General features: G+C 29.5%; 1 protein-coding gene across 2 annotated transcripts in view; it reads right to left on the bottom strand.

Annotated features, from left to right (window-relative positions):
* LOC126897012 (gustatory receptor for sugar taste 64f-like) overlaps positions 1 to 12,420 on the bottom strand; it is an 18,953-nt gene extending 6,533 nt beyond the window's left edge. The window contains exons 1-4 of one of the 2 annotated variants that reach the window (XM_050670353.1): positions 12,301 to 12,420; positions 11,976 to 12,209; positions 3,700 to 3,926; positions 3,433 to 3,636 (exon numbers count right to left, since the gene is read on the bottom strand). In XM_050670353.1, the coding sequence (XP_050526310.1) occupies positions 3,433 to 3,636; positions 3,700 to 3,926; positions 11,976 to 12,079 (535 nt within the window). In that variant the 5' untranslated portion in view covers positions 12,080 to 12,209; positions 12,301 to 12,420. Of the gene's footprint in view, positions 1 to 3,432; positions 3,637 to 3,699; positions 3,927 to 10,943; positions 11,367 to 11,975; positions 12,210 to 12,300 lie in introns of those variants that run through there. The other variant, XM_050670361.1, reaches the window with a different exon arrangement.

Below are 12,420 nucleotides of genomic sequence, written 5' to 3'. Positions count from 1 at the left end.
CATACTTTATCTTAATCGAGATATTAATAAGGAACCAGCAGATCAAGTAGCTTTTGGAATAAAACACCAATTTTTTTAAAATTAAACACTATCTAAAGATTTGCATCGAAGCGTTTATTTTTGATAGTGATTTTAATCACTGTCAGATATCATTATACTTGATCCAACTATGCCACGTCACCACTGTGCCGCGACCCCCCTGTGCTGGGTTTTTTTTATCCATGTTTTTATTTTTAATTATAATATTTTTGTTAATATATTATTAAGGTATAAAATTTATACATTAATAATATATTTACGAATATTTATATTTATAAACCTAAAAAAAATGACATAATATACTATAAAATGTCAAAATACCAAAATACATTTTGAACACTTATACACCATATATACCTCCAATAACCCCAACTCTACTCCTACCCTTTCTACACCAATATACACCTATATACGAGGTGTGATCAAAAAATACCCGGACTGTGTTAATAATATTTATATCAATTAAGATAACGAAATCCCGATAATTTAATTCGATAAAGTAACTTCTAACGAGAATTTGAGCATTGGTTTGAAATCGATAACAATATTTATTTTTATTTTATGGCATTTTTACGAAAACATGTTTCAGTCATGCGTCGATTTTTGAAATGGAAACAATAGAAGAACAACGTGTGTGAGTAAAATTTTGTTTTAAATTAGGGAAAAGTTCTAGTGAAACTTTTAAACTTTTGAAGCAGGCCTTTGGAGATGATGTTCTGTCTCGGACAACATGTTTGGAGTGGTTTAAACGGTTTAAGGAAGGTAGGTCATCCACTAAGGATAACGAACGATCTGGTAGACCATCGACCAGTAAAACAAATGAAATTGTTGCTCGTGTTCGTGAAATTATTCGAAATAATCGTCGATTAACTATCAGAGAAGTTGCAGAAGACGTCGGAATATCTTATGGTTCTTGCCAAAAAATATTAACCAAAGAATTGGGCATGAGCCGAATCGCAGCCAAATTTGTTTGGTTTTGTTTTTGTTCATTGGTTAAGAGACGAGGAACCACTCAAAACATGTCCGAGACAGAACATCATCTCCAAAAGCTTGCTTCAAAAGTTTAAAAGTTTCACTAGAACTTTTCCCTAATTTAAAACAAAATTTTACACACACACGTTGTTCTTCTATTGTTTCCATTTCAAAAATCGACGCATGACTAAAACATGTTTTCGTAAAAATGCCATAAAATAAAAATAAATATTGTTATCGATTTCAAACCAATGCTCAAATTCTCGTTAGAAGTTACTTTATCGAATTAAATTATTTAATTAAAGGATTTCGTTATCTTAATTGATATAAATATTATCAACACAGTCCGGGTATTTTTTGATCACACCTCGTATAGCTTCCGATTCCTCTCACCTCATAACATGACCAAATCATCTAAGTCTATTTTCTCTCATCTTATCCACGATTGACGCTACACCTATACTCCCTCTTGTATATTCATTCCTTATCCTATCCTCTTTAGTCACTCATCTATCGAAGCATTCTCATCTCTGCTCTATTTTCTAGTCAATCACCCAACACTCTGAACCATACATCATATTATTACTAGTCTTATAGAATGTACCTTTTAATCTCATTCGAATTCTTTTATTGCATAACACACCCAACCAGATGCTTCTCTAAACTTCACCTACCTGCACTTAATCCTGTGTCTTACATCTTCGTCAATACCACCGTTCTTTTGCACAACTAATCCTAAATACTTAATACTTTCTACCTCTCCTATTACAACCTCGCTTATTGTCACTGATCTCCTCATTTCATCTACTTCGTATTCTTCTTTATCAAACTCGTACTCTATATACTCTGTCTTACTTATTCTTAAACTATTTTCTTCAAGAGCTGATCTCCACACCTCTAGCCTTTGATTAATTTTCTCCTATTGACACTATCGTCAGCAAGCAACATGTACCATGGTATTTTTCCTGGTATTTTCTCTAGTCATTTCATCCATCACAATAGAAAAGGGCTTAAAGCATAACCTTGGTTCACTCTTACTTTTACCCTAAAATCTTCTGTTATTCCGCCCAGACTTTTTACCTTGGTAAAAGTACTATCATACATATCCTCTATTATATTAATATACTTTTTTAGGGCTTCTTTTTTTCTTAATGCCCAGTTTAAAACCTCTCTCGGTACTCTAACATGTACGTTCTATAAATCTATAAATACCATACACGGCTCTTTTTTATTTTCTCTATACTTTTCTATTAGTTGTCTCACACAAAATAATGGCTTCACTGCTGACTTTCCAGGCAAAAAACTAAACTATTTCTTTGTTACTGATATTTCTTCTTTTATTCTTTTGTTTATTACCTTTCCCCAAATCTTCATACTATGATTCATAAGTTTTATGCCTCTATAATTCCCACACTCCTGTATGTCGCCTTTGCCTTTAAATATCAGCACTGCAATGATATTCCTCCATTCTTTTGACATTTTCCCTACTAATAAAATTTTTTTTAATAGATCCTTCAACCACCTAATGGAAATACCACCTAATATTTTCCATACTTCTATACAATACTTCCATACAAGTCAATAGACTTCTTTTCGCCTTCCTGTGTTCCTAGCCTATCATACAACTCATCATACCTCTTAAACTTCACCTTACTTACTGAATACTTGGCTTATTTGTACAGATGTTTATACTCCATTCAATCTTCTCCCCTTTTGCTCTTCTGCTATACTTTGAACTTTTTTTTCTTACTATCTATGATTTTTTAAACGTCCTCACCACCAGGTTTCCTTATTTCCTGGCATTCTACTTTTGCTCTCATCAACAATCTCTTTTGCAGTATTCTTTATACAACTAACAAATCTATTCCACACATTATTTATCTTCTCTTCTATCGTCTTTAAAAATTATTTTTCCCTTTTCAACTTCCACCACCAGATTCTCTATTTTCCTCCTGTGTTCTTTCTGTTTTTGTATTCTCTATTCCCATTACACCACAACTTCATTACCATCAGTCTATGTTGTGTAGTTATACTCTCGACGATTTTATTCTCAAAATATTGTTAAAATATTCATAATTGTGTTTGGAAAATATCTACAGAAATAAATTTATAAAATATATAAATATATGTATATATATATATATATATTAATTTTCTATAAAAATTTAGATTTGTTTTGTTTAAAATTTTAATGTTATTAATTGTATATTTAAAATATTTTTCAAACGTCTTTTTAAATAAATTGTCATTCATATATCTAACAACTTAGATATTTAATTATTAAATTTAAATATAAAAATTAATTTTGTTATCAATTCCAAGAAGTTCATAATTGAAGTATTTTAAGTAAATATTATACATATTTATCAATAAAATCTTGCTTCGGTTACATGATTTAAAGTTATATTTAGCATCACTTACTAAATGCAAGTATAAGCAAAATCATAGCTAAAGTTGTTGATTTCCACCCAAGCATGGGAGCACCATATCTTTTCATAGAAATTTCTACAGAACGCCAATCACTCATTATCTTTGGCCATTTTTTTGCCAATTTTATAAACATCCAAAGTGCACAACAGGCATTTCCATAAAATATACTTCCTGACGTAGCTTTTTTTATTCCCCCTGTAAAGTATAAAAATTATTATGTAGCTTCATCTTAATAAATTGGCTAAAATACTTATGTACCTTTAGCGGTTAAATTATCTTGATTTAAATTCCTTATGGTATAATCCAAAGAAAATATCTCTATAGATGCAAATCCGCAAAAAAGAAACATCGAATAAATAGCAACAGGGGAAAACCATTTGAATGAAAGTTTATAAACGTCTTTTTTATAAATACCACTAACTGGAAATACTCCAAATATAGACGCGAACGTGAGTACATATCGAATATAATAATGAACTCCAGTTCTAAAAAAATGTATACATTTTAATTCATGTTAAACAAAATCATTGATGATGTATTAAATATGTCTCACGCATTATCTTTAAAAGTATAAAACATATTATTATTTTTTTTTCAGTAGTTAATATGTTCAACAATTAAAAAAAAAATTAGTCCAATTATTTGAACCTATTTAAATAAGTGTAAGCACACTATTGTTTGTTTGAATAGACATTAAATTTATGAAAATTGAAATGATTAAATCAACAAAAAATTATCAGTTAAACTACCCGATGATTTTGAAAATATAACAATACATAGTAGTAAAACAGTTTTGAAATTAATAAATGTAAGGTGTATTCAATCTTCATTATGTTATGGAATTATTTAATTCTAGTAAATTACTATAATATAAATTTAAAAATTCATTACCTCAATAGGCTATATTAAACACAAATAAATATATTTTAAATTCAAATGTCACAGAATTAAAAAATTCACAGTAAAAAGTATCAATTTAAGGAAAATTCAAAATAAAAAGTAGTATGAAATTTTTTTTTATTTTACAATTTTAATATTACTAGTGTCATTAATTTATACATGTAATGTTTTTTTTTTAATAAATGTGTAATAACTGGTATGTTGTGTGTTTAAAGTTATTTAAAAACAAATCAAATGAATTATAAATCGATTTATAAAAATAATTTTAGGTAAATATCTAGTAATTATTACATCTCTTAAACTAAATGTACTGATATAATATTTTACCCACTCTATATTAAAAAACAAGGCAGTTTATATATAAATATTTCACATTTTATATTTTGTTCAAAATTATGTGGGATATACTATATCAATTACAATAATTAATTTGTACAATCTATTGTACTTTATAGCTTTGATAAGTAGTTAAAAAATATTAGTTCTAAGCTGTGTTTTCTTTTTATCTGTCTATATGAATACTCCTCTTAAACCGATTTTGCTAGAGAATATGTCAAATTATCACAAATCAAATCTAGTCGAAGTTATCAGCACCATAATTTGAACAATTTTTCTCAAATGTCGTATTATAGAAAAGTTTAAAAAAAAATAAAAATTTTAATAAAGCATTCGATATTAATATTATTAGTTTCTAATTTACGTTAAAATAACTTTTATAAAACGAAACGGTTCATTGCAACATTATATTGACATTATTTTTTTATAATTTACCTTCCAATCTATTATTGAAGAAACAAAAACTTTAAAAAAAATTCCCATTGCCTAACAACACGTGACTGCTACTGAAAGTTCCTATTTGTTTCCAGACAGGGAACTTATACAACATAACTTCTATTGAAGTTTTATGGACTTCTTAAAGAACAATTTTATTTTATATTAGACTTCCCCTCACTAACTAGTGCGACGGGTATTGCGAACCCGGGGCCCCGAACTCTGATCTGACTTTAATTAATAAGTTCAGTCTCTTTCTACTCTTAATTGGTTGGAGTAGAATGTCTTATGAAAACCTTACATGGAAAACACACCGATTACGAAACAACAACAAATGCCTCGGAAATTGTAGTTATGGAATTTAACAATTAAAACCTGGAATGTGTGATTTCTATATAGGACCCGAACTTTGACGACAATTATACGTGCCTTGAATGGTATCAGTTAGACATTACTGCGATTCAAGAAGTGAGATGGAAAGACTCGGGGAGTATCACGTCTTAAGGGATGACAATGTTATATAGTGGTGGTACGAATAGGGGAATAGGCTTCATAGTAAGTGATAAAATTATGCCAAGCATAGTGAGTTTCAGACCGGTAATCAACCGGTTATGCATCTTGGATATTAGATGTAAGTGGTACAGTGTGATCGTGATTAATTTTTACGCACCAACGGAGGACAAACATGACTACATCAAAATTACGATGAGTTCGAAAAGTTATATGATAGTTTATCAAACTGGAAACCAAAAATATTAATAGGAGATTTCAACACAAAAATAGACAAAGAGACAATTTTTAGACGAACAATTGGTAAGGAGAGGTTACACAGAAAAACGAACGAAAATGCTACTATGCTTGTTACTTTCGCGTCAAACCGAAATATGGTCATAAGTAACACAATGTTCTCACATATGGATATCTATAAATAGACATGGATATCACCATGTGGGAGGATAAGGAATCAAATAAATCATGTACTTGTAGATAAACGGATAAGGTCAAATTTCATAGATGTGAGAAGCATGAGAAGTTGTAGTGCAATATCTGATCACTTCCTGGTAAGAGTCAAAATACACTTTAGAATATCAGTGGAAAACCAGAAAAAAAATGCGGGGAAAAAATTATCAGAGACATACTGAAAACTAATATAATAAAGGTGTATCAAGAAAGATAAAATAAAGAAATACAGCTAATAAACCAGAAAGCAGACATAAATAACACTTGGGAAAAAATAGCACAAGTAATTAAAGATACATCCAAAAAAATATTGGGAAATACACAAAATAAAAAGAGGAAAATGTGGTTCGATGAAAATTGCAAAAAATCTTTAGATGTAAGGGATAAAGCACGCCTGAAAGTGATACCAAACCCAAGTAATGAAAACAAACAAACTCTAACAAGTAAACAAAGAGAGGCAAAAAGAACTATAAGAATGAATAAGAAAGAATGGCAGAAACAAAGAATTACGGAAATAGAAAACGACAACAAAAATATCATAAAAGCTTTCTTTGAAAAAGTGAAGAACGTAAAAGCAGTTACTTGCCGAAAACAACTATGATAAGAAAGAATGATGGAACTATTATAACAGATAAAGGTGAGATAGCGAACAAATTTAAAAATATGTTTGAGGAAATTTTGAAACAACCAGAAAATAGGACTACAATAGAAGTAAGTGAAACAGTGGAAGAATTATTGAACAAACCAACAATACAAGAAGTAGAAAGTGGAATAGAAATGCTCAAAAATGTAAAGACCCCAGGGATTGATGAAATAGTTTCTGAATACCAAAAAATAAGGAGGAACGAAGCTGTTTCAACAACTTCACAAACTAATCACCAATGGAAATCCCAGAATCATGGAAAATGTCTGTCTTATAACCAGTGTATAAAAAGGGAGATGAAATGGACTCAAAGAACTATAGAGGAATTTCTCTGTTAAACACTTGGTACAAAATATTATCTAACCTCTTATTTAACAGATTGAGACCATTTATTAAACAAATTATTGGTGAATATCAAGCAGGTTTCATGGTAGGTAAATCCACTATAGATTATATTCATATAATAAAACAATTTGAAAAAAAGGCATGAATTTAATAAATATATACATATGTATTAGTGGATTTTAAAGTGGCATACGACTCAATGGATAGAAAGAAACTGTGGAACGGTTGGGTTGGGTTGTGTCTTGAATGGGTATACCAGAAAAACTTACTAAATTAATCAAAGTGTGCGCACAAGGTTCTAAATGCAAGGCGAGTTTTGGAGGAACTTACGCAAATGAATTCGCGGTGTCGATAGATCTCAGATAAGGGGACGCGTTGTCACCGACATTGTTTAACATTGCCTTGGAATCAGTGGTAAGAAAAGTTCTTAGTAAAGCGGAAGGAATAAAACTTTGCGATGATCAATAGCTTTCAATTGTAGCATATGCTGATGATCTAGTGATTATAGCCGAAAATGAAGAGAACCTGAAACAATCCACAAAAGAGCTAATATGGGCAGGGAAAGAAATCGATCTTAGCATAAATGGAGATAAAACAAAATACCTAATACTATCTAGACAACATCACACGGTAAGATAATTAGAAAAAGAAGGTTTTTCATTTAAAAGAATAGAACATTTTAAATACCTTGGAACTTGGATAATAACGTAAATAATCCGGAAGAAATAAAAGAAAGATTAATAGCAGCAAATATATGTTATAATTTAAGTCAAAACTACTTTCAAGAAGATCAAATACACCATTATACAAAGTTTTAATCAGACCTATAGCATTATACGCGTAATGGATGAGGTAGAAATAGGGTGTGTTTGAAAGAAAAATACTTCGGAAAATTTTTGGATCAAAAATGAATGAAGAAGGTGAATTTGAAAATAGGACAAATGAAGAGTTAGGAGAATTATTTGGAGAGATCAATATTATAGGATTTATGAAAAGTAACAGAATAAGATGGACTGGCCACGTTTGGAGATCTGAAAAAGTATTGTGGAACATTTTTTCTTCTTTCATAACTTCCTGATCCGGGTTTAGTATGGGATCATATATCTTTCTTAATATTTTCCTCTCGAATATTAGAAGTTTTAGTTCATCGCCCCTTGTTGTTGACCAGGTCTCACAAGCGTACATCGCAATAGGGCGTAAGTAAGCTATATACAGCTTCGTTTTAGTTTCTCTTGATAGTAACCTTGATGACAACATGATTTTCATTGTGTGATAACCTCTATTTTCCGAACCAAGTCTCAGTTTAACTTCATTGTGAATGTCATTTCTTTGGTTTATATTAACTCCCGAATATTTAAAATCTTCAACTTGTTCAAATAAGTATTATCCAATCCTGAGACTTTGCATAACTGTCAGCTTTCTCGTAACAATAATATACTTTGTTTTAATTTCATCATTTTAAAATCCTATTTTACCATTATTTCTTAACAAATTAAGTGTACTTATTGTTAACTCAGCTTTAGATTCTCCAAGGATAACGATGTTATCAGCATTCACCAACAAAGTATTACCTTCAAGAATCTCTAGTTCCCTAAAATTTTCCGTTACTATAATTACTTTTTCCAAGGCTAAGTTAAAAAGTATAGAAGACAGCACATCCCTTTGCCTTAGTCCATTCCTAACCTTAAACTGTGTTGACGTCTCTTCTAAGTGACGCATCCTACAGAAAGTGTTCAAGTTACAATTTCTAATTAGTCTCACAAGATTGCTTGGGAAATCAAAATCTTCAAGTGCTAACCATAGTTGATTCCTGTTAATACTATCATAAGCCTGCTTAAAATCAATAATCATTATATATAAGTCCTTGTCATATTCATAATATTTTTCCATGATTTGTCGTATAGTAAATTTATGATCACTGGTCGATTTTGCTTTTCGGAAGCCACATTTGTATTCACCAATTATCTCTGAAGCATACTTTTCGTTCCTATTTAAAATAGCAGTGGAGAGTACTTTGTAAGTAGTATCCATCAAACTTATCCCTCTATAGTTCTTCGTGTTTGTTGGGTCACCTTTCTTAAAGATGGGACATAAGATAGTTGTGTTCCAATCATTTTCTAATTTTTCACATTTCCATATACTCGACATAAGGTAATGAAGAATTATTAAAATATCTTTTCCTGCAATTTTGAGCAATCCTAGCTGATATAATTTTCCCCTGGCACTTTGTTATTTTTTAAGGATTTTACTATTAATTCAATTTCTTCCATACAAGACTCGGGTAATTCTAGTTGGCCGTTTGGTACACTGGTTTTTCATATGGACTGTAACTGGTATTTTGTTCTGTGCTGTCGTTAAGTAGATTGTCAAAGTACTCTTTAAATTTGTCTATAATCTTCTTAAGATCAGAAACTAGACTGCAGTTTCCATCATTCATAATAGTCATCCATGCTTTAAATCCTTCCTTAATGGATTTGCACTTTTTAAAAAATAATTTGGGTCTGTTTTGTATATTTCTATTTCTTTTAACTTCCTATTCTCAGCAATTCTTTTCTGTTATCTTATTATTTTATTTGCTACGTTACGTAATCTTATATCTACGTTATTCCACGTTATTATTGGTATGGTCTTATGTCATGATTGTTCTTGCTTCCTGGCGTTTTTTAATCGCTTCGTGGCATTCATCGTTGAACCAGTAGTTTTCCTTTTTGTTTTTCCTACCTTTAAGTTTTTCGTTTCATTTGTTAGCGAGTCTTTGATTTTTTCCTAAGTTGAGGTTGAGGTTTTTCCATTTTCAGGTTATGTTCCATTATGTTTAGCAAGTTCCATAGTTACTTTCCGTTTAAATATTTCAATTTTAGCAACACTTTTGATCTTGTCTCTGTCTAATTTAGTATTTATACTTTTTTGATGGTATCTTTTCCATTTAACTGAAAGTTTCAGGGAAAATTTTGCTATCACCAGATAGTAGTACGAGCCTCCAACCGCACCTCTGTATGTTCTCACATTTGTAATGTTTGGCTGATAACTTTTATCTATAATGATATAATCAATCTGAGTATTCTTGTATATATTTTTCCTTGGTAAATATGTGCTACTTATGACTAACTCTTTGGAAATTGTAAAATTGATTAATTTGCTTTTAAATAACAATTAATAATTATTTTATAGCTATAGCGATTGCCTCGCTTAAATTTTTCGATTAGTTAACACGATAATTTTAATTTGGTTATTGTAAAGACCTCTTTTAAACGCGCCTAAAGCCTAATCTTCACACATATCCCTGATAGCTGATTTTTTTATTTTACAAGTTAATTTATAAGTATAGGACTGATAAAGTTTAGATTCTAATCTTTCTACTCTATCGCGAAAATCGTTAATTTTGTTTAATTGTTTGTAATTCAACACATAATTGATCTGGACGAATTTCTTCCCCAAAATAATCAATAAGAAGGATTTTTAGTTCCGACTAGTCTCTAACATCTACTGAGTTCACTAATTCTCTAGCTTTGCCTTTAATTTTCAGCTTAATGGCTAAAAACAGTTGTTTATGCTGTTCGGCTGTAGCCATAAGATAAGCATCAGTTACGGAATTTATGAAATTATTTAAGGTATTAGACTTGCCTTCAAAAGGTTCGCTTATTAGTTGAGCTAATTCGAAAATAGAAAAATTATTTTGTGTAGCCATATTAATTTAACAATTTAAAGAAAATGTTCTTTTTTTTTTTTTTACATAAATTTTTGTTAATTTTAGTAAAGTTTGTACCTTTGAAAGGAAAAAACTATTAAAGAAAATTTTACCGATAGTAGTATTTTACAAGGTATAAACTTATTTCTATCTAACGCATAAACTATCTTAACTAATTACAATTATCGTATTTACCAGAAAAAAGCCGCGAAAAATAAATATTTCATATTTTTCAATTATTGATCCCAAAACGCCGATTTTAGGTTGTCTTGCCAATTCTTTGTTACGATTTTGTAGTGGTGTCCCATTGAACCAAATTTTCCAGAGATGCCAATTTCTATGTGATGTACTGAGTGTTCAAGTCCAAGTTCGATCACGCGGATAAGTGTTGTCAGGAAGAGTCAAAATAATAACATTTATAATGTAACATTCATTGATTGAACACTGACCACTGAATCAGTAGTCAGATCCCTTTTTATTAGGAATAATGTCATTAACAATTAAGGATATAATTAACATGAAATTTACAGTATTAATGGTTACTTTCTAAATATTAATATAATATTTTCTAGTGTTACAATAAATTCCTTATAACTAATATTTATAAAACAAATATGGGTTCACGACAATAAAATAACTTTTGAAAAAGATCAATAAATTCTATATACTGTTAAATATCTCATTACTCGAAGATCTACAAATTATTTTAAATATTTGTTATCTAAATAACAAAAAGCTTTCTTAGATAACGTTTAGATAACCGTTTATAAACTCTTAATATTATTTGTATCTAAATAAAATAATCTAGATTATTACCCAGATTTTCCTACCCTGAATGTAATTATATTCAGTGTTGAATTCTAAATGATTAACCAATTAGAATTACTAAATAATTATAGTTGGACTTCTAATTTTTTTCTAATATTGTAACTCATTATATCGCACTATGAATGCAAAAGGGTTACATATCGAGATTCTTGATAATTGTCATTTTAATATAATTTATTATTTTTTATCTAAATATGAAATCAAAATGTATAAAACTTGACTTAAACTTAATATATATGCTAAAAACAAAGTAATACATAATGTAACTTTTATGGAAGGTTGAAACTTTAAAGCCGAAGTAATTAAAATTTTAAAGCGAATTTTATCAATGAAATTATTTTTTTATATTTTAAACATGATAAATGTATAATCTGCGGTTGAAAATGAAATAAAACTTACCTGTTTAAATAGTTATCGAATTCTTTCGTATTAAACTCAAGAACGACGTCACTAGTAGGAGTTACGTTATTTTGTTTGACTTTTTGAAAACCAAGTAAAGACATTTTAAAAAGTAACTTTACTTAAATTACATTTTTTTCATAATTATAATAACCGTTGTAACTTACTTTTGCTATTGACTTAGCAAAAGTTTATATCAAAAATCTTCTGGAAGTAAAGACTTAATGCAGTTTCCTAAAGATAAAAAACTAATAATGACGGTGGCAAGTGCTACGCAATTTGATTTTCTAAAATAAACAGTTGATTCAAATAAAATAATTATTACTTGTACGAGTAGAAATGATGCCTGTCTAATGTCATTAATATTTCATTAATAGCGTTTACCTTGCTTTTCTATGTTTAAAAGGTCATCAATGTAATTGGTTGACGTTATAATGTCACCAGA

The sequence above is a fragment of the Daktulosphaira vitifoliae genome, unplaced genomic scaffold (genome assembly GCF_025091365.1).
Source record: "Daktulosphaira vitifoliae isolate Bord-2020 unplaced genomic scaffold, ASM2509136v1 Scaffold_1, whole genome shotgun sequence".
Classification (NCBI taxonomy): Eukaryota; Metazoa; Arthropoda; class Insecta; order Hemiptera; family Phylloxeridae; genus Daktulosphaira; species Daktulosphaira vitifoliae.
The sequence above is the reverse complement of the archived record's forward strand: the minus strand, read 5'-3'. Positions and strand labels throughout refer to the sequence as shown.